Raw genomic sequence first — 23,558 nt, forward strand, 5'->3', positions numbered from 1 at the left:
GAAACCACATTTATTGACCTTGGCGGCGGTCTTCTTCATAGAGAAATGACCTCCACACGCCTCGGTGTGACAAAACTCTAAAACTCCCCTTTGATCAGTTTCGAGGACACACCGGCGTACAAACTGGTCGGCACAATACTTGAACACATATGGATCATCGTAAATATATTGCCAGACCTTTCTCAAAAATCGCTGCTTCTTAACTGTAGACCAATGGGGTGGAATTTGCCCAATCACCAAATAATTGGCGATATCTGCAAACCATGGGCACGCATTAGCAGTGAACAACTGCTCATCAGGGAAAGTATCCATGATAGGGAGATGAGAGGTGGGGTCCTCAAACTCCAGATAAGACAGGTGGTCGGCCACTACATTCTTAACCCCTTTCTTATCCTTAATCACTAGGTGAAATTCTTGCAGCAAAAGAATCCACCGGATAAGGCGAGCCTTCGCATCCTGTTTGGTCATCAAATACTTCAAGACTGCATGATTGGTATACACCACAATCTGCGAACCCACCAAGTAGGACCGAAACTTGTCTAAGGCAAACACCACCGCGAGCAATTCCTTCTTGGTGGTGTAGTTCATTTGTGCCTCGTTCAAAGTCTTTCTCGCATAGTACACAACGTAGGGATCTTTCCCTCGCCGTTGCCCTAAAACTACCCTGACAGCATAGTCGGAAGCGTCGCACATCAACTCAAAGGGCAAACTCCAATCCAGAGGCTACACGATTGGCGGAGTAGTAAGACTCTGCTTCAACATCTGAAATGCCTCCTCACATGCCTCAGACCACACAAAGGGCGTGTCTTTCGATAGCAAATGGCACAATGGTCAGGAGATAGCACTAAATCCCTTAATGAAATGCCGGTAGAAACCGGCGTGACTGAGGAAAGACCGAATGTCTTTTACAGACTTTGGAGTGGGAAGATTTGCGATCAAATTAATCTTCGCCTTATCCACCTCAATACCCTTGGATGAGACAATGTGTCCCAACACAATCCCTTGGGTCACCATGAAGCACAAGTTGTTTCTCCTTGCACCGTTGCAAAACGTTTCCTAAATTCTCGAGGCATTCGTCAAATGAATCCCCGAAAATTGAAAAGTCATCCATAAATATCTCCACGATCTTCTCTTCCATGTTGCTAAAAATTCCCATCGTGCACCTTGAAAAGGTTCCGAGAGCATTGCACAAGCCAAAAGGCATGCGACGGTAGGCAAATGTGCTGTAAGGACATGTGAAGGTGGTCTTCTCTTGATCTTCCATGGCTACCTCTATTTAATTATAGCCAGAGTACCCATTCAGGAAGCAATAAAATGCCCGGCCGGCTACTCTCTCCAGAATTTGATCAACGAATGGGAGAGGGAAGTGATTTTTTCGAGTGCTCGCATTGAGATTCTAGTAATCTATGCAAACTCGCCACTCGGTTTGAACATGGGTCGACACTAGCTCGCCTCACTATTCCTCACGATAGTAACTCTAGCCTTCTTAGGCACTACCTACAAAAGGCTCACCCATTCACTATGGGCTATCGGGTAAATTATACCTGCATCTAAGAGCTTCAGCACCTCAACCTGAACCACCTCCTTCATATTGGGGTTCAGACGACGCTGAGATTGCCTAGAAGGCTTCACATCCTCATCTAGAAAAATGCAGTGTGTACACACCGTTGGACTAATACCCTGCAAATCCGTTATCATCCAGCCTATTGCGCCCACGTACTCTTTCAACAAGGCAAGCAACTTAGCGTCTTGATCCACCTCAAGGGATGAAGAGATCACAACCGAAAAAGTATCATCACCTTTAAGGAAGGCATACTTAAGCATGTCCGACAGAGGCTTTAACTCTAGTTTAGGCAGCTGGACTGACGATGGGAGAGCCTTAGGAAATGGGGCACTCAGCGACTCAAGAACTGGGTTCTAAGCGGCGCTAAACTCATCCTCCACTGCAAGCATCTCCATTAAACTCCCTACCTTTTGAGAATCTAAAAATGACCCCTATTCGGCGGTTAAGGCTATCTCCAGAGGATCCTTGTATAACATACTATCGACATCCTCTTGTATAAGCATGTCGATCTAACTCACCTCGTAAACCTCCTCATCATCTTTAACCCAACTATTCACATTAAAAACATTCACCTCCATTTTCAAGTCCCCAAACGACAATTGGACTTGTCCAGTTCTGCAATTCATTACAGCACTAGAGGTGGCTAGAAAAGGACAGCCAAGGATGATAAGAGTCTTCTTAAAGACCTCCAGTATTGGGTAATGATAAGAACCCAATAATGCATATTCTTGGTGATTAAGTCCTCTAGTATGTTGTGTTTGTACCTATATTTTGTTGTCTTTATGTGATATTGCACATAAGGTTTGTTTGAGGATGTTTCAGATAAAATGTGCTAATAAGGCGATTTTGAACGCCAAGGGGTTCCGGGATGTAACCAAGTATTCAAGTGCCCGGCGGTACACATTTCATTGTCACCGGATCCTAATGGCATCTCAAGGAGCCTCATAGGACATTCGGTGGTCAAGTTGGCAAGGATCGTGCCAAAGTGTATCAAGTGAGGCAAATGCTTCGAAGATAGCCCTCGAGGGCATCTGAGAGTCCAAGGCCATATGGCATACCTCCGTCAAGTCCCGTTGATCAAGTATTGAAGTATCGGAGAGCCGCCGAGACACCACAAGGCCTGGATTACCAAGCTGAACCTATTTTGCAATTTTCACACATTGGTACCAATACCTCAAAAACATGGTACCGGTACCATTGTGCTAATATGAAGGATAGTTCAGTTGGTACCAATATCCGCCTCAAGGGATGAAGAGATCACAATCAGAAAAGTATCATCACTTTTAAGGAAGGCATACTTAAGCGTGTCCGACAGAGGCTTTAACTCTGGTTTAGGCGGCTGGACCGAAGATGGGAGAGCCTTAGGAAGTGGGGCACTCAGCAGCTCAAGAACTGGGTTCCAAGCGGCGCTAAACTCATCCTCCACTGCAAGCATCCCCATTAAACTCCCTACCTTTGGAGAATCTAAAAATGACCCCTATTCGGCGGTTAAGGCTATCTCCAGAGGATCCTTGTATAACATACTATCGACATCCTCTTGTATAAGCATGTCGATCTAACTCACCTCGTAAACCCTCATCATCCTCAACCCAACTATCCACATTAAAAACATTCACCTCCATTTTCAAGTCTCCAAACGACAATTGGACTTGTCCAGTTTTGCAATTCATTACAGCACTAGAGGTGGCTAGAAAAGGACAGCCAAGGATGATAAGAGTCTTCTTAAAGACCTCCAGTATTGGGTAATGATAAGCACCCAATAATGCATATTCTTGGTGATTAAGTCCTCTAGTATGTTGTGTTTGTACATATATTTTGTCGTCTTTATGCGATATTGCACGTAAGGTTTGTTTGAGGATGTTTCAGGTAAAATGTGCTAATAAGGCGGTTTTGAATGCCAAGGGGTTCCGGGATGTAACCAAGTGTTCAAGTGCCCGGTGGTACACATTTCATTGTCACCGGATCCTAATGGCATCTCAAGGAGCCTCGTAGGACATTCGGTGGTCAAGTTGGCAAGGATTGTGCCACAGTGTATCAAGTGAGGCAAATGCTTCGAAGATAGCCCTCGAGGGCATCTGAGAGTCCAAGGCCATATGGCATACCTCCGTCAAGTCCCGTTGATCAAGTATTGAAGTATCGGAGAGCCGCCGAGACACCACAAGGCCTGAATTGCCAAGCTGAACCTGTTCTGCAATTTTCACACATTGGTACCAATACCTCAAAAACATGGTACCGGTACCATTGTGCTAATATGAAGGACAGTTCAGTTGATACCAATACCTCTTTTTTGAGGTACTGGTACCAATGCCCTTCGACAAGCACTTTTTTGCTGAATTTTTCAACCTTTCATATATGGAAAGTTTCTACTTTATGCATGTTTTTGGGATATTTTGGGGGCTTTTTTGTCCATTGTAAGGCTAATTTTATAAGCCCTATAAATAGGCTTGTATGCCATTTATGGAAGAAATGGCCATTAGTTAGTTTTTAGACCTAAGTTTCTTTCTTGCTTTCCTAGGAACTCCATTATTGTTCTTAAGCTTTTCAAGTTATTTCCTTCAAGAACTTAAGTAAGTTTAAGTATTTTGATGTTTTCTCATGTATTAATGTTGTAGCTACTTGTTAGATCTTCTTATAAATCAAATTTATTTTCGTTTTCATCGGTGAATCATGTTTTCTTTGCTTAACTCTTTTTCTAGTCTTTTTGCTATGAGTGAGTAGTATATAGGTTTGGTCATGGGGTGAGGTTTACTCTATGATTTAGTGGTTCAAATGGTTTCTCTTATCTTTAGCTTAATTTCAAGGTTTTTGAATGAATTAAACCCATGATGTCTAGTATTGATTATGGGGTTGGTGGCTTCTTTGATCATGAAGTTTATCGCCTTATGCTATGTGCTTGATAATCCTATGCGTGCGAACGATTCTTTTTCGTCTCTCACCTGCGTTAAATGAGTTCAATTTGAATAAAAGCCTTGAGTTAAGTTATAAGTAGTCTTCAGCTTTTAATTCTTCTAGTGGAATCCGGACGGTTTCGGTCCACTCTTGAGTTAGATGAAGAAACTGTTTGACGGCTAAGATATGGGTAAAACAATCCCTTTGACTCAACCATCTCTAATCTAGTTTAATTCCATGTCTAAATTTCATCATTCAAATCGAATACCAAAGTTGGCCGCTTGAACGCCACAACTCTTTACGTAACTTCTAATCCGAATTTGCTTAAGAAGATTCTTTGTGGGAACGATTCTGGTTTTACCGGTTATTATGCTTTCAATGACCTAGCTCTACGCTTGGGGTGTGAACCTTTCTAAGAGGTTAGGTTGCGACGAAGCAGGCAAGTATCCTGGACAATGAAGTCGATTGGAAAAAGAAACTCGCCCACTTGAATTAGGACATCCTCCACCACTCCCTTGGGAATTCTCACACTCCGGTCAGCCAACTATAGCATGGCTGGAGTGGCTCTAAAATCGCCCAAGCCCAGCTTCAAGCATACCAAATAAGGGAGCAAGTTGACACTTGCTCCTAGATCCAGCAAAGCCTTATCAAACTTTTGGCCCGCGATAGCTATAAGGATGGTGGGACAACCTGGGTCCTTGCACTTGGTGGGGATCTTTTCCTGGAGAATGGAGGTCACTTGCTACATCATAAGCACTTTCTCTTGACTCTTAGTTCTCCACTTTGACGTGCATAGATCCTTCAAGACCTTTGCAAAATGAGGAATTGCGTCAATGACTTCCATCAAGGAGATATGAAACTGAACTTTATTGAATAGATCAAGTATTTGAAAGTTCACATTGACCTTAGGCTTCGCCACCAAGCGATTTGGACATGGAGCAACGGGTGGCAACGAAATCGTGGGGGCAGTAGGTGCAAGCACCACCACTTTAGGAGGCTCTGCCTCTCTCTCATCCTCAGGGACACTTCCCAAGTCTGGAATGACTGCTGATGTAGCTACCGGCACCGGGGGTGGAACCGATTTTTGCTTTGAAGGTAAGTTCTTATCGATCACCTTCCCACTTTTGAAAGTGGTGATCGCCTTAGCCTCTTCCAGACTAGGATTCAAACTACTCGGGCCAAAAGAATCGCCCACATAATGAGTACCGACGACATTGACTTGAGGTTAAGAAGGAAACTTTCCCTTCTCCTGCTGGACTTGTCCAACTGTCGCCGTCAACTGGGTCAATTGGGTCTTAATGTCACCAATTGCCTGTTTGGTCTGCTCAGTAAAGCTAATTTGAGACTGCATGAGAGCCTTCATCATCTCATTAGTCTGTTTATCCCGTGGGGGATGGTTAATGCCGGGCAGTGATCCAAAAGATGAAGGACCAAACCCCTGCTGCTATTGAGGTAAGTAACGAAACTGGGTCATTTGGCCCTGAGAAGGCCAGAATTGCTAAACTTGCTCCTACGGTGGTGCCTGGGGTTGCACCGAGGCTTTTTTATCCCTCTAACCCAGAAGTGGGTTTTGGGCCACCTCTGGATTGTAGGTATTTGAATATGGGTCCCAACGCTGATTAATCGCGTTCACCTCAGCCTGATTACTGTGGTAAGCCTATTTTATCATGGGAAAAGTGGGGCAAGCAGTAATTAGATGTCTCGGACACTCACATAACGCACACACCTCCTTGACTCTCACCTCATTCACCTGATGGACTTGCTTAAACTTCAACCCCTCTCACTGTTTAGCCATCTTGTCTAGTTGAGACTGGACATTGTGTTCTCTCACACTCAAAGGAAAAACGCCGGACCCACTAGGTCCCTGTGCAGCCATGGCCCTATCACCGAGGTCAGAAGGTTTCCAACTTTGGTGCTTCTCGACCAACTTGTCTAGAAAGTCCCACGCTTCGTCCGGGGACTTATCTAGAAAATCTTCCTCTTTACAGAGGTACTCAATCTGTTGGGCCATCGCAATATTCAAGCCCAAATAGAAAAATGACACCAACTGGTGTTTCGCAAACCCATGATGCGACAAGAACAACAACAAGTCCTTGGACTGCTCCCAGCTCCTTAAAATGGACTCGCCCTCTTTCTGCTTATACAACTGAATTTGGCGAGTCAGGTGCTTCGATTTACTCTTCAAGAAATATTTCTTGTAAAATAGATCTCGGACAGTAGCCCACGTCATAAGAGTCTAGGCTTTCTGCATCCGCAACCATATATCCGCACTATCCTTAAGTGAGGATGGAAAAAGCTTAAGGCAAGTATGCTCTCACTGGACAGTGGTGGCAAGGGTGCACACCAACCGCTTGAAATAGCGGACATGGTCATATTGATCCTCATTCTCCTTCCCCTATAAAAGGGGAAGGGCATTATGCATACCAGGCTTTATGGTGAAGGCATTACGTGCCTCCACTGTCTCGGTCGGCTGAATTATTGGTCTGAGAGGAGTGGTCCTCTCATGATGCATGTGCTCACGCATCGACTTTTGCGGCTCTGTCATCGGTGATTCGATAATTAAATCAACGAGCAAGCCACTGATATCAAATGACTCACCACTAAAAGACTCCTGATCCTCCATGGTTGCTCTTGGCTCTCTCTCAACGGCTACGAGACGCCTGGTATTGTCTCGGTAGTACTTAGGTTTTAGAGGTGATTGTTTTCCTACGATGGAGGATTGCCTACCTCTACCTATGTTGACTCGAAACAACTAAAGAAACCAAAAAGAAAAGAAAACAAAATAAATAAAAACAACTACCCGAATTCTTAACACACGTTACTGTCCCCGGCAACAGCGCCAAAAATGCTTGACTGATTCCTAGACCTAAAATAATTGGTTGCCCCAAGTGTAGGACTGAGACCGATGTAGCACAACACCTGATAAGGCCGGAGTCGAATCCACTAAGGACGGTGAAGTGTGTGCTATGGAACCTCAAATTGTAGTATTAAAATTAGCTCTTAGGTAGCCACCCCTTGTCTTTTAGTTGATTAATTAACTGATACTAACAGATAACTTGCTCAAATGATTAAAAAGAGAGGCACGGTCGTATGGAATCCGGCGCTCATTACCCAATCAGAATTCATTTGCGTTTCAAGGTTCTAAAACAGTTAAATTTAGGGAGAATTGGAAACTCCGAAGGATGGAAATTCTAAGGTTGCAGGTCCCATACACAGCGGCGAACAGGTTTTTGTCCCTCGTTCCCGCTCACATGAGTCCCGGCAATGCATTGGATTCGTCCAACGGATGTAGTTTTCACCAACTGAAATTATTTAATTAAATCAATATACAAAAAAATTGCGAGACGAATCCTAATTGGGTCGCAGCGCGCCTTGTCCCAGCAACCAAACCTCTAAAAAATTACTCACTCATTATTAAAAATAAAAGGAATAAAACCCTAGATTGAAACATGCTTCTATTTCTTGAGATGGAAAAATAAACGAAATATTAAAACTAAGAAAACACAAACGAATAACTTTAATTAAGAACAAAAGTTTATACGAGCTACCGAATACTTGAATACTTAAACAAAACTTCGAAAACTTCAAAGGAAAAGAGCTCTGGAAGAAACAACGTAAGAAAAAGCTGCTATGTAATGTTTTGAACCCTAAAAACGAAGCTCGGGGAGGTATTTATATTAATCCCCTGAAGTTTGAAATTAAAAAAAATGAAATATAATTTTTTTCCCGTTAAGCCCATCAGTAGCCCTACAACCCAAAGCAGTAGCGCTATGAGTTCAACTTGTTCTGCCCGTGGTGCTTTCCGTAGGGCTACACTTCTGAGTTGTAGCCCTATCGCCTACATTAGTGAGATTTTCGTGCTTTGCATGCAACTTTGGGACCTGACGTCCCCATCATGTCACCTGACGCCTCACACACTCGTCACGACTTCCCATGGCAACGTCCAACATGGCCTCAAGGCCTCGTGATCCAAACTTGGCACAAAAATTGCCTTGTTTCCTGTGAAAAAATAAAAAACACGAAAACAAGACAAATCACAGCATCAAGTGGAAAATGGAATAAACCGCACCTCTAATGCGCTAATATGCCCTACTTAGACGCTTATATTTACGATATCGTGCGCCTATCACCATGCATGCACGATATTGCATATTATTGTTCCATTTCCACTCCAATTCCACTATGCAGTATCCACGCTCATTGGACTAGGTTGTCTATGCACGCAAACGAGTTTAATGACGAGGGAACACGACCTGACAGGACATCTTAGGTTGTTGAGATATTAGATGGGATGGATCCACGTATGCGAGAGCATATCAAAGACAGGTTTATCGATATGGTAGAGCCATCTCGCAACACAGTTCGACCTCCGTCGTACAACACAAAACATAGAGGTCAACCTGTAGATAGAGATGAACAAAGTACATGTCGCATATCTTCTTTTTCAGAAGCATCCACTTCAGGATCAAGGACTGCAACATCGCGAGTGAGAGGGAGAGGGAGATGTGGGAGGAGGTCGGGGGTTCGCAACACTCAATCTACAGTTCCACCCATCTCTGATCGCTACATTCAGCGATTACCTCAGGCTTTTCAACGTTATATTTCCCACACTGTTGACGTGCTTGGTGACGGTTATTGTGGATTCAAGGCAATAGCTGCACAAATCGGGTATAGTGAAAATTATTGGAATCGAGTACGATAGGAGCTTATTGAAGAGATTCGACAAAATTATTATCTGTACAGTGTGATTTATCCAGCATATGATTGGGCAAACCATCTACTACACTTACTAGATTGCTTCGAGCCTAGGGCATCAGAAGCACATTGGATGGAGGCTATGACTTTAGGAGTTGTCATCGCAACAAGGTACAACCTTGTACTGCATACATTTGAGGAGAATGTTTTTGGTTGTTTTACTCACTTGCCATTGAGGTCTCCTCCAGTTCCAGTCGAAGACCGTCGGAAAATTGCTATTGCCCGTGTTGACCATCACTTCGTGCAAGTTTTCTTAGAACCTCATTACCCTATACCACCCATCCCAAGATGGTGGGAGGAGCATGCATCAAACGAAGCTAAAGGATGGGTTGCTAGTTATGGAATTTGCAATTGTGGTACGAAGTAATGGGTATAAGTGCGCCGAGAGCAGAATTTGGAGGAAATATTGATTAGAATTTGTGTTTTTATGTATTTTCATATTTTGACAATATGTACTTAATTATAATAAAATGAAATTTTATTTAAATTTATTATTGTTGATTAGAAGTTATTTTTATTATTCATTGTTAAGACAAATCAATTAACTAATTAAAATAATATAAATTTATTAAGTATAAAGACAATTTTAATTTAAAATAGAATTTGAATTAACCAAATTAAAATTAAAGAGTGATGCTTAGATAAATAAAGATATGAAATTAAGTAAATAAATATAGTAACTAAACAAATAAAGGATTAGAAAATTAAAATAGAATTCGGGATAGGGATAGGGATAGGGGGAAGGGGTGGGGTTAAAACGGGAAAGGAGGGGGTGGGATCCGGGGGTTGGGTCAGGGGGTGGGAAAGCACCTTTCGGCATAAATGGAGAGAGAGAGAGAGAGAGAGAGAGAGAGCCCACTTGTCACTATCAACATGCACAAACATCCACATGTACACATTTAACTCACACTAGCATATATCTTAACTACACCATTACAACACACATTCACTTTTTAAATTTATACATTCTTAACAAACAAAAATAGGGACCCATTTTATACATTTTATGTCATATAATACATAATTTTTAGCAACACCATTAGGATGCTCTAAGGTACAGTTGTAGTGAAAGTAGATGTTTCAAACTTGTTTTACCTCTTCGATCTCAACAAATTTTTAGGAAAATGATTTTTACACTCTCTTTTCTTGATAAATGCACTCTTTCTTATTTTTTAGGGAAACTTTTATGTGCAATTCTTTATTAACATAGCCTAAACAGAAAACATAACATTGAAACCTAGAAAAAATGGTAACATAATATTTTCTAAGAGCATTCACAGTTGAATAACCTAAATCATAAGGTTGGTAAGTTAGCGATGTTCCCTCAAAAAAGTGCTCGCAATAACATAACCAAATTTAACAACCTTTTAGCAACTCATCCTCAAATTTTGGCTCTTGAATAATTAAAACTAGCAATCTTTTGAAAATAACCAAAACCTCCTCTCTCTCTCTCTCTCTCTCTCTCTCTCTCTCTCTCTCTCTCTCTCTCTCTCTCTCTCTCTCTCTCTCTCTCTCTCTCTCTCTCTCTCTCTCTCTCTCTCTCTCAACAATGTTTCTAAGAAAAACACTTTTAAAAGAAGTTTTTTTTTTTCTAATTTACAAAAACAGTTTAAACTGTTTTTCAAAAGCTTTCTTTCTTTCAAAGCTTGATTTTTAAAACTTTTTTCGAAAAAGTGTTTTTTCAAAATAAAAGTTTTCAAAAAAATATTTTTTATTTCGAATAACCTGTTTTTATTAGTTTGAAAACTATTTTTTTTAAATATTTTATATGGTGACAATTTTTAGATTTCTACAAGTTGAAAATGTGATGTGGCAAATTTTGATTATTCTATGTTGATTATGCCACTGTGGATGTCTACATTACTAATCTTAACAATCCCTTAAATGGCTAATCAAAAGGTGATGTGATAACTTTTGATTATCCAAATTTGATTAGTCCACTGTGGATGCTTTAATATTATGTTAACACCCCCCTCAAACACAAGTAGGTCTACCAACTTGAGTTTTAAAAAACCAAAAGAAACTAGGAGTAGCAATTTCAAAAATTAATAAAATCCTTTCGTTGATCAAAAAAAAAAAAAACTAGAAGTAGCCGAGCCAAGAGAAATCAGGAGCAGCTAGGCCAGGAAAAACCATGGAGAAAACTAGGAGAGCCAAAACCAACCACGAGCGAGTGAAGCCATGACAATAAAGTGAAATCTAGATGCCCAGCGAACGGCAGCGAGGCTTAGACCGCCCACCAGAGAGCGAGTGGCCCACAAGATCTAGACCTTATAGCTCTAATATATATCAGGTTAGATTTCTTAGAGGATTTCAATCGAAAATCAATTGGCAATATGTGGAGTAATCTTAAGATTTTATTAACCAAGTTTGGGTAGCTTAGATGAGCGATGTGGGATAAAGTCTAACACTCCCTCTCTAATACTATGTGGAAGTGAGACCATCCGAGACCTAAAAGAGAATTGATGAGAACTGTGTTTTCATTAATGTGTATTATTGTAACCCTAGCACACCTTTATATAGTCTACACAACTTGAAAACCAAGAAATCTAGGCCAATAAAGAAAGTACACATAACAAAAACGGAAATATTAACATGAAATGTAATATTGAAACCAAAAAAATATGATATAATATTATGTTAATAGGTAATTTTTTTTAGAACTTTTAATTATGGTTTTCAACAGTGTAATTTTGAATAGTTTACAAACCAAAAAAGTGGGACCGGCTACACAAAGCTGCCGATCAAAAAAACATACTAAAGGTAAAGAGATATTCTCCCTGCCATAAATAGGTGAAAAACCCCAAGTTTTCACCACCATCGTTTTGTGGACACCATCGTGCATTTAATGTAGTAATTTAAACAGTTCATTTAATGTAGTAACATATCACGCAAAAAATTAGTTTGATCAGACATTTATAGGTATATCAAAAACTGAATTTTGGTTTGTAAAATGTGTGGTCAGATTTTTCAAAATTAAATTGTCCATGGCCGTATATTTCATAACCCAAAATTTAATTTGTGATACACCTATCGATGTTCGATCAATCTAATTTTTCGCGTGGGTATATTACTTTGCAGGTCTTACAGGATGAACGATTCCAATTACTGCAATGAACGCACGGAAGACCCATAATAAGTGATGGAAACTTGGAGTTTTCCTCCTATGGCGAAAAGAATTTAATGTTAAAACAACAACCGTTTTTTAGGAAAAAAAAACGAAAAGAACTAAAGTCTATGAAATTTCTCAATTATAACCACATAAATCCACTACACCCGTTTGATCAGTAACAGAGTTTAACGTTGGTTAAGTAACAGAGTTAGCATGAGAGAAGAACGGGGCTACGAGGCAGTCAGAGAAGGATGGGACAGAGAGAGAGACAGGAACTTGGGGACAGAGGATTCGACTTGCTACAGATCTATGATACTCCTTCCGTCTCAAAATGTTTGTTCGGTCCGTAAAATGGGATGTTAAAAATAATATAATTTTTGCAAGAAAAAATAAAAAAAATTTAACTTATTAGATATCAATGAGTATTTTTAATTTGTGAAAAAAATTTGAATTTTTTCTTGAAAAAATTGCATTATTTTTATCACTCCGTTTTGCGGACCGAACAACCATTGTGGAATGAAAGGAATAATTGATAAACGTAGCTATCCGACCTAATTGGGTGGAGTAACTAATACAGTAGGACATTTAAGAGCAACTTTACCAGCAAAGCTAAAATAGCTTTATAGCTATTTTAACTCATCAAAAGAGGAAAAGTAGTCCTACACTAGATTAGGTAAACAAAGAGCTAAAATGAATTTGTGAACAGTGCTTCGGCACTTTTACCTAGCAACTGTTCATCAGGTAAGGAAAAAAAATTATTTTCTCTCTCCTCTCTCTCCCTGTTTCTTTTTTCTTTTTTTTTAAATTGTACTTTGTTGTACTTTTTGAGAAAGAAAAAGATATATTTTAATAAATGATAGGTTAAATAGATAGTGTTGGTGTAGTGTTTGAAAAAAATGTAAGTAGGTAAAATAAAAATGCACTGTTCATAAGTTTTTTTACCTAATTATTGATAAACTTGCTCTAAGAGAGCCAGAAAATAAAGCAAAGTGGACTCCACTCTATTTAACGGATTGCAGAACCCCATTCCTACTTTACATTTTTTCCTCTGCAAAAACGTTCATTTAAAAAAAATGTACGCATTTTCATCCTCTTTTCTCTCCTCATTTTCCCTCTCAAATCTCCCTCTAACGCTACCACCATCAAACTCCTCTGTCCTCCGCATCTCCGCGGTTAGGATCGAAGAAAAACCACCCACTTCGACTTCCACCACCACTAGAACAAGAACACCTCAACCTTCAAGAAGACAAATCCCCTCACCACCTTATCCCACAAAAACTAAACCCATTTCCACAAACCCACCACCGACGCCTAAACCACCGCCGTCGCTGGCGGTCACCATCTTCAACGCATTCGATGATATAATCAACACTTTCATCGACCCTCCGACCCGCCCTTCGGTCGACCCGAAGCACGTCCTCGCCGACAACTTCGCCCCGGTCGTGGACGAGCTCCCGCCGACGAAATGCACGGTGGTTTCCGGCGGCCTCCCGCCGTGCCTCGACGGCGCGTACATCCGCAACGGACCCAACCCCCAGTTCCTCCCACGCGGGCCCTACCACCTTTTCGACGGCGACGGCATGCTCCACGTCATCAGAATCTCCGACGGCGGTGCCACCCTCTGCAGCCGCTACGTCAAAACATACAAATTCACGATCGAGGAAAAAACCGGGTCCCCGGTGCTCCCGAACGTTTTCTCCGGGTTTAACGGCCTAACAGCGTCTGCGGCCCGTGGGGCCCTATCTGCTGTTAGGACTTTAACGGGGATGTTCGACCCGAGTAACGGAATCGGGCAAGCGAACACGAGTTTGGCGTTTTTCGGGAATAGTTTGTACGCGCTGGGGGAGTCGGACCTGCCGTACGCTGTTAAGTTAACGGCGGACGGGGATGTGGTGACGCTGGGTCGAAGGGATTTTGAGGGAAAGTTGTTTATGAGCATGACGGCGCATCCGAAAGTCGATTACGAGACGGGCGAAACTTTTGCGTTCCGGTATGGGCCGGTTCCGCCGTTTCTGACGTTTTTCCGGTTCGACTCGGAGGGGAGGAAAGAAGCTGACGTGCCGGTTTTTTCAATGACGACACCGTCGTTCCTGCATGACTTCGCCATCACCAGGAAATACGCTGTTTTCGCCGAGATACAATTAGGTAACTATTGCTGGAAGCAAAGCATGCAATTACTCCTACAGTACTGTAGTATTATTCAGGTTTCAAAATTACGTACGTTAGCCGGCCGTTTCGATAAGATTGATCTTTTCAGTCCATAAAACCGTAACTTTGTTTTCCTCAAGAAGAATATGTATTTTTATTTGATAAGTTAAACTATTATATATAGTGAATTTGGAAAAACTCATCAATTTCCGTTTGATTAGAAAAAAATATTTGGAAAAACTCACAAAATATCTTAAAAGGAACTTCTGGTCCCAAAAAAGGGAATGGAGAGCATCCTGATCCTAAATTACTCCGTATATAATGGGTTCTTTGTAAACTTATTTCTTTCTTCATTTTGCATGTTTAGTTAGGGTTTTTTTTTATTTTTGTTAGATTTGCACTATATTTTTTAGATTAATTATTTGTCTCGATGGGAGAAGTCTAAAAGCAGTGAAAGATAGGAAAAAATTATGATCAGAACAAAAAAAAAAAGTTCACTATAGGGGAAAAAAGTATAAAATAGTTGTCTTTTTTTTTAAAAAGTGTCGTCATATAATTTTTTTTCAATTTCGGTCCATATTTTATGAATTTTTTTCAACATCCGTCTATATTTTTATATTCTTCCGATCCGTTTGATCGAAATGAATAATTAATCCCAAAAATTACGATGAAAAATTAAACATAACGTTACGAAAGATTAAAAAATGCCAAAATAAGTTTTGAACAAATAAGTTTACAAGGCTACGGCCATTAATCTTGAGCAAGTTTATTAGTATTTTTTTTTTTTTTTTTTGTTAATAGCAGAGTTCGTGAGTCCAAACATATGGCATGTCCAATGAAAAGAGCCATTTTTTTATACTGTAAAATAAAGAATATTAATTTTGAAATCCATACAAAGATATTTTGGTCCACTTGGTAAAATTATCTCCAAGGCATGTTTTGTTGGCCTCTAGTTTTGGCCGGTGGATCTCTCACTTAGTGTCAAAATCAACTTGCAGTTTCAGCTGTTTGATTAAGTATTAAAGAAATAGTTGGTGACGTGACAAGACATACTTTAATGCGTACAACTTTTATTGAAGATATTTGCCCCAAAAAAAATTTATTGAAGAAATAACTTACGAGTAATTTTCTTTATCAAATTCAGTGAAAGATGGAGTATTAAAACAAACAAAAACAAGCCATCGATCTCATCAATCAACGATCTACATTAAAAATCAATTATGACCGACAATAAATGATTCTTAATTACTGGTCATAATTAAAAATTATATCTTATCCATTCATTGTCAAGATCGATGACCCATGTGCGCCCTACATGGTGCCTTACATGGCATTGCAATATAGGATTTTCGATGTCCTTACACTTTTATTCACCGTATATTTTTTGTTACTGGATTCTGCAGAAATATGTGATGAATAAGATTGTCAGGGCATCACACCGATACTCTTATCCACCACACACGTTTTTACTGGATGTCATAAAAATATGTTGTGAATAAAGGTGTCAGGACATTACGTGACGGTGCTGTAAAAGCAGCAAATAATTTTTCCATGGACATGAGCATATGGAAGCTGTTGGTGTGGATCGTGTGGTCCAGTACAGGAAGTAGCCTCAAATGTCACACTCATCACATGGGTTGATCTTCTCCTTCAATCCGAAATAAAGGGGACCAATCCGAAATTGTTAATCACACGTAATTAACATGCTTTTTTTAAAACTTAATCATAAATCCGTTGGAACTAGATAAATATATGTATGAATATGCTAAAAAAAAAAGATAAATATATACCAATATCCTAATTTCATTCATTTTGAAAGAGAGAAAAAACTTTGATTAAAATTTTGATCGAACAGGTATGAATCCGATGGAAATGATATTCGGATCCGGGTCACCGGTCGGAGCCAACTCGAGTAAGATTCCAAGACTTGGAGTGATTCCGCGCTACGCCAAGGACGAGTCGGAGATGAGGTGGTTCGAGGTGCCCGGGTTCAACATCATACACGCTATCAATGCGTGGGACGAGGACGGCGGCGACACGGTGGTGATGGTGGCTCCAAACATTTTGTCCGTAGAGCACACACTCGAGCGCATGGATTTGATCCACGCATCGGTGGAGAGGGTCAGGATTGACCTTAAAACAGGGTTCGTGTCGAGACACCCGGTGGCATCGAGGAACTTGGATTTCGCTGTGATTAATCCGAAGTACGTGGGGAAGAAAAACAGGTGTGTATGCTTTCAGCTGATCAGGATGTTTTTGCTTCCTAATTGGGTTGTTTCAATTAAATTAATAGCTTTTGAGAACAACTAATATTTGGGTGTAAATACACAAAAACGGTCTAACAAAAATTCAATGTAGATTTTCCTAATTAATAATAATACTTTTCTAAATTTAGGCTAAATTGAATCAATTGATCACCGTTATTACTATTCACTTTGTCCTATAAAGTTTGTCCCTTATGAAATTACATGCAATTTCTGAACTTAAAAATAAAATATTCACTAAAACAGTTTTTTGATTTGATTTTTTTTTTTTTTGCATTTTTCAAAAGATCTCATCAAGATCTATCAAATAAGATCTATATTATACAAAAATGATTTTTTTTTTTTGCATCTTTCAAAAGATCTCATCAAGATCTATCAAATAACATCTATATTGCATAAAAATTATTTCTATAAGTACCTTATTTGTAAGACTAAAAATTGCATGTAGTTTTCTTGTGGCTTAAGACGGAGGGAGTAGAATTTTTGCTTTGGATGCTCTTGTAAGAGTTGTAGCATCTTGGCATGTTTCTTGAGTTCACAAAAAGAACATATATATGCCGGAAATTTTGTTATTTAGAAATTATTTATTACCCTTTTTGTCCAATTATGTATATTTTTTTCAACTTACCCAAAAAAACCAACAAAAAAAAAATGTCTATTCTTCTCAACGTCATGGCTAGACCTGGGTAACAGGTCGTGTCGGGTCGTGTTCGTGTCGTGTCAGTCGGGTTCGTGTCACAAATCACCCAACCCTAACCTAACCCATTTAGAATTCGTATTTCTCGAGTCGTGTCTTTTTCGTGTTTCGTGTCAGAAATGCTCAACCCTAGCCCGTTAACTTCGTGTCCGGTTCGTGTCGTGTTATCGTGTCTGTTGCCTAACTCTATATAGAATTGCAGATATACCATATATTATGTATATATGTTCGTGAAAATGGGTGACACAGATTCGTAACCGTGTTGGTCGTGTCAATTTCGTGTCTCGCGTGTTCAACCCGAACCCGACCCATTTAGAATTCATGTTCTCGAGTCGTGTCATTTTCGTGTTTCGTGTCAGAAATGTTCAACCCTAACCCGCTAACTTCGTATTCGGTTCGTGTCGTGTTATCGTGTCTCGTGTAAGTTGCCCAGCTCTAGTCATGGCACTTTACAAATACGAATATAAAACACCATTCCAACTAAAGGAAGTTAATAAATTAACAACTAAACGGAGTTCAAAGTCTCTTCCTAGATTTAAACCTCAAGCCTCTCATTTAAAAGCCAAAAGATATAACCATATGAGCTAAGAGCCGTATCTTAAGTACAAACAAACCTGGATGTATAATTTTTTCGTATTCAAAAGAAAAAGAAAAAGGACACTTAAAATCATACTCTGTATGAAGCCTTTTATTTTTTGTTTTTTTTGAACAATTTTTAATTTTTTAAAAATGTAAGAGAATTTGTTGCCAACAACATTGCAGGTACGTATATGCCGCGATTGGGGATCCAATGCCAAAGATATCAGGGGTGGTGAAGCTAGACGTATCCATATCCGAAAGTGACCGCTGTGATTGCACAGTGGCTACCCGAATTTTCGGCCCTGGGTGTTACGGTGGGGAGCCCTTCTTCGTCGTCAAGGAGCCCAATAACCCCAAAGCCGAAGAGGACGACGGCTACCTGGTAACTTACGTTCACAACGAAAATACGGGAGAGTCGAGTTTTTTGGTGATGGATGCCAAATCGCCAAATCTCGAGACCGTGGCCGTCGTGAAGCTACCCCGTCGAGTACCCTACGGCTTCCACGGCCTTTTCGTGACGGAAACAGACCTCAAAAAGTTGTAAACTTATAGTCCCAGCAACGCCCATGACCATGATTTATATAGTAGCAAAGGATCTAGGGTAAATTTTTTCTGTTTTCGATGCCATCATTGTAAAAGAGGTCTGCTGCTCATTTTACGTTGGATAATGTCCAGGTATACGTGTAAATAATACTGAACTAGCAGCAAATCTGTGCTATGCACGGGAATCGCAACTCAAAAAGTTAAATTTCAATGTATACTTTTAGCAATTAATATTTTAGTTCTTTTATTTTCGTATTTCATGCATTAACATGTTTATATTTACCGCTTTATACAATGACGTTACAAGAGTGAATTAACGTGAATGCTTATCGCTACTCCTAAATTAAATCAAACCAAAATTGGGTAATTGAATGATAATGAAATTGAAGGGAAATATTCGTAAAAGGGATCAATGACATCAAACATGTCCGTTTTGATGGTAACAATAACAACTGATTAATCAATTTTTGTATCGCACGCACGTACAATATCTTTTGGCCAATAACAAAACAAACCAAAAAAAAAAAAAAAGGAAGGAAGAAACCACAGAAAGTAGAAATGATCGCTAACAAAATTTGATTCTAAATTCTAGTTGGATTCTAAATTTTTCTATAATCCAGGACCCACTTATATGTGAACAATGAAGAAAACCACAAATATCGTCAATCGTAGGCCAATAATTTTGCCACTGCATATCAATACAACAATACCTGCAGACAAAAGGGAAAACCGGTAATAGAGAATAAATTTTTTACACCACTGGTGTAAATATTTGTTTCTTCCTAATCAATTATATTGCGCCACGTTGCAAAACAATGGTCTCAATCAATAAAACATGGTGACGTAAAGCAATATAATTGATTTGGAGAAAACAAATATTTACACCGACGGTGTAAAAAATTTAATCTCAAACCAATAAGGTATCATCATAACTTCTACATAACATGATTTGAAGCATATAGCAATTGACGAAGCAAAAATTTATGTCATGCAATTCAATATACAAAAAGAGAGACAAAACATAAATTGAAAAAACTAAATAGAAATTTTTTGCGAACTATAATCTAAGACCCACTTATATGTGAACAATGAAGAAAATCACAAATATCGTCGATCGTAGACCAATAGTCTTGCCACTGCATATCAATACAATACCTACAAACAAAAGGGAAACCAATTAATAAGGTATTATCATAACATCTACATAACATGATTTAAAACATAACAATTGACGAAGCAAAAATTTATGTCAGAGCTATTAAGATACAAAAAGAGACAAAACATAAATTGAAAAAACTAAATATATAAAAAATATGTATGTATTTTGTGATCGGCCATGTTACCATGTATCTACAACTTAAATAGGTGTACGTCATCTATCTATAAGAATGTCCCTAGAAGTGAATCCGTGCTATGCACGGCAGTTGAAATGTAAAAAAATAGTACTTTTAACTCGACACAATTAATTACAGTATTTTTTAAAAATTCTAGTTTATAAATTTAAAACCTTCTTCTAATTATTATTATGTTTGTAAATTCTACTTTAAAATAATGGGAAAGTTGGACGGTCTTGGAAAATGAAACTTTAAGAGGGCCAGGCTTGGAAAATGAAAGATCATTACCATCTTTCATGTGTTATCGTGTCATGTAACCTTTAAAAGTTAATACATATAAAACAACAATCATAAAGCACAAATGTTTTTATAGTATTTTTATTCAAAACTAAAATGAAATCAAAGAGAAATTGAAAAAGGAAGTTCATTTTCTCGGAGATTGAAAATACGACAAAGAGTACACACTGGAAGAAAGTAAAAATATTAGTGATTAGAATTCGACTCACACACCTTGAAATGCAACAGCCAACTTAGCAAAAGAGAGGAAACAGATGAGAGGAACACACGAGTGGATGGGTGAGCTTTGATAATGAGAGAGGATTCGAGAGAGTAAGGGAGAGGGTTGATGAAGTTACATCGCTTTTCATCGACAATTTACCCAAACTTGTTCCTAAGTTTTGGGTCTACAACTTCGGGTTGGGATCCCATCCAGTGTGAAAGTATCCAGTATTGTCCATTTTGTGGTGATGATAAATTGCATCCAACCACATTGAAATCAACGGTTATTTTTTGGCCACAACATTGCTTTCCCACTAACCCTTCAAACAGAAAGAAAGGAATAAGTACAGAGTAGTATAAAATAAAGTCAACAACTCTCTTACAACTTCCGTTTTGGCCTAAATAATTCATTTATTATTATTTTCTTTTTTTTACTAGTTAGCTTTGCATTAATTTTTATAAGATTATTGGTTCGTATTGACAATGGAAATCTAAAGAGTTAAACATTATGAGCAAAATATTCAAAAAGTTCAAGTGAGCTTGATGTTTAAGGGACTTGGCTTTATTTTTTTGTTTTTATTCAAAAAAAAAAACTTGTGTTTGTAAGCTTTATGTAAATTATTGGTTTGTCTTGATGATATGAATCAAAACAGTAAAAAATTAAATTTGGTTAATAATTTTAATTTTTTTTGTCTTTATTCACAAGATTTTAAAATGGGTTCATAATTTTACCTTTTGAATTCCTATCATTGAGACAAATCACTAATTCCCAAAATTTTACATAAAGCTAACAAATGCAAGTTCTTTTATTTTGGAATAAAGACAAAAAATTAAGCCAAGTTGTTTAAACAAAATCAAGCTCGGAATCACTTGAACTTTTTAAATATTTTGCTCATAATGTTTAACTTTTTAGATTCATATCGTCTAGAAGAACCAATAATCATAAATAAATAATAAAATCAACGCAAAACTAACTAATACCAAAAAAAGTACCAAAAAAATTGAAAAAATGAATTACTCCCTCCATTCGGATTTAATAGTCTTTTTTGGAGTTTGTACCATTTTTCAATCGATTATATCTTGTATTTTACAATGTTTTATGTGATTTCAAAAATATTGTATTATAGAATTAATCAAGATCTATCAAACAAGATCTATATTCGCTATGAAATTCATTACGGATTTAAAGATATAACCCACTTTTTAGCCGGTTAGAATTGAACGAGAGACTATTAAATCCAGACGGATGGAGTATTTTGGCCTAAACAGAAGTAATAAGAGTTGTTGATTTTACTATTTTATACTTAGGGAAAAAAATCGAAATGGTTCCTGTAGTTTAGTGTTTGTGTCAACTTGGTCCCTATAATTTGAATTGGCTCGATTTATACTCTGCAGTTTCCATTTTGTTTCAACTTGGTCCAATTACTAACTGTCATTAGCCTCCGTTAACCCCATACACAAATGGGTCCCTTTTCTAGTGAATTACCGAACCCTTTCTTCTCTAACCTCGTAGACCTAAAACCTTTAATTTCCTGAAAAGCAAAACGGAGTCAATCTTTTCTAGAAACCGGGTTCTCTGGCCCATGTTCTTTTTTCTAAAATATTTGAACTATTCTTCCGATATTCATTCAAGAGGTGACTACACACCTAACCTCTATGCCCGATGGAGACACTAAGTTTTTTTCTAAACCCCTTTTGTGGCCAGAATCACAGCCGAACCAGATTCTCCTTTACCAAGAGATATGTAGGCAGCTTGATGAAAACTCGGTCCATTTTTAAAATAAAACCCACTTCGTTTTCTAAAATTCAAACATTTTTTAAAAATATCCGAACCCCTTTTATAGAACACAAAACTCCTCATTTTTCATTTCTTTTCAAGAACCACGTCGCAATTCATAAGAATCGGATCACTTATCCAAACCCTAATCCCTCTCGCCCCTTCCCCTTGAAGGTGAACGAGAGACGTTTCGATCGAAGGTAAAATCCCAGGAGCGACAAATGGAGAATGGAAGCTGTGAAAAAAAATGGAGAATGGAACAATGAGGCTATGTGTTTTGTTTCAGAGGTATATTAGGGCAAGAGGAGAATGAAAAATTACGGTTTTAACCCTAGATAAGGAGCACATTCCTGTCAACGAAGTCTAACGGCAGTTAGTAATTGGATCAAAATGAAAACTAAAGAGTGTAAATCAAGTCAATTCAAACTGCAGGGGCCAAGTTGACACAAAGACTAACCTACAAGGACCATTTCAGGTTTTTTTCCCTTATACTTATTGCTTTCTTTCTGTTTGAAGGGTTAGTGGGAAGGTGTTAGCACCTTGATTTCCAAGGCTTGCTAAGCTTGGCTAGCGGTGGCACCTTGCACCCTAGCCAACCTGTGGAAACAAAGGCATGAGGCAGGCATGTCTTTACAAGGTGACCCGATGGTGTCGGCACTGGTCCCTAAGGCAAGTGGCAGTCGTGATGCATGTGATGGCCCGATGATATCGAGGCAGGGATGCTAAACGGGAAGCAGGCTTGTGGGACAAGGCAATCGAGAAAAACGGCTAAGTATTGGGAGCTGGGGTTAGATCACCAAATTGGCCAGGCAAACTTGAGTTGGCTCAGGCAAAACGGTTATTGACGGTTAACAGCATTCTACACATGTTGCTGGGAGCATGGGATAGGTGTCCAAGGCAGAAACGGGCTGCATGTATTGCTGGCAGCATGTGACAGGTGTCCAAGGCAGAAACGGGCAGTTATCAGCAGTTATTTAAAGGCAGTTTCATATTTTAGTGTGCTGGCAGATTCTGGCAGTGCCAGCACAGCCCTAGGGCAATTGGGGGTGTCAACTGCAAGATCATGGATTGGCCCCATGATCTCATGTACTTAGTGGCCACGTTTTTATGATTGTAAGCCTATTTAGGCAAGCATTTTCGTAGCCTAAGGCAGAGGGATGTTCTGTCTAGGTTCTTGAGTGTATTCCTCTATAAGTTGGTGCTTAATAAAGGTTGGGATGGTTCCCGTAACTCTCGAGTGTGTTTCTAGACGTTCAAACATATCAGGTGTATGAATAAACACTAGTTGGCTGAGACTAAGTTGCTGGCAAACTTGGTGCCATCACGGGCAGATTTTTAGGCAAAAAACAGCCCCGTGATAGTTGGTATCAGAGCAACTTAGGTTGTGAGCAAAAGTTG

General features: G+C 39.1%; 2 protein-coding genes across 2 annotated transcripts; both read left to right on the forward strand.

Annotated features, from left to right (window-relative positions):
- Positions 1 to 8,744: 8,744 nt before the first annotated feature.
- LOC131332756 (uncharacterized) lies at positions 8,745 to 9,575 on the forward strand. The gene is made up of 2 exons (XM_058367052.1): positions 8,745 to 9,121; positions 9,197 to 9,575. The coding sequence occupies exons 1-2, from the start codon at positions 8,745 to 8,747 to the stop codon at positions 9,573 to 9,575; spliced, it is 756 nt and encodes a 251-aa protein (XP_058223035.1).
- A 3,756-nt stretch (positions 9,576 to 13,331) lies between these two features.
- LOC131333078 (probable carotenoid cleavage dioxygenase 4, chloroplastic) lies at positions 13,332 to 18,806 on the forward strand. Its single transcript, XM_058367411.1, has 3 exons — positions 13,332 to 14,465; positions 16,324 to 16,693; positions 18,192 to 18,806. Exons 1-3 carry the CDS (start codon positions 13,394 to 13,396, stop codon positions 18,550 to 18,552), a joined length of 1,803 nt encoding a protein of 600 aa, XP_058223394.1. The 5' UTR covers positions 13,332 to 13,393; the 3' UTR covers positions 18,553 to 18,806.
- The last annotated feature ends 4,752 nt before the right edge of the window (positions 18,807 to 23,558 follow it).

The sequence above is a fragment of the Rhododendron vialii genome, chromosome 7a (genome assembly GCF_030253575.1).
Source record: "Rhododendron vialii isolate Sample 1 chromosome 7a, ASM3025357v1".
In the NCBI taxonomy this organism is placed as follows: Eukaryota; Viridiplantae; Streptophyta; class Magnoliopsida; order Ericales; family Ericaceae; genus Rhododendron; species Rhododendron vialii.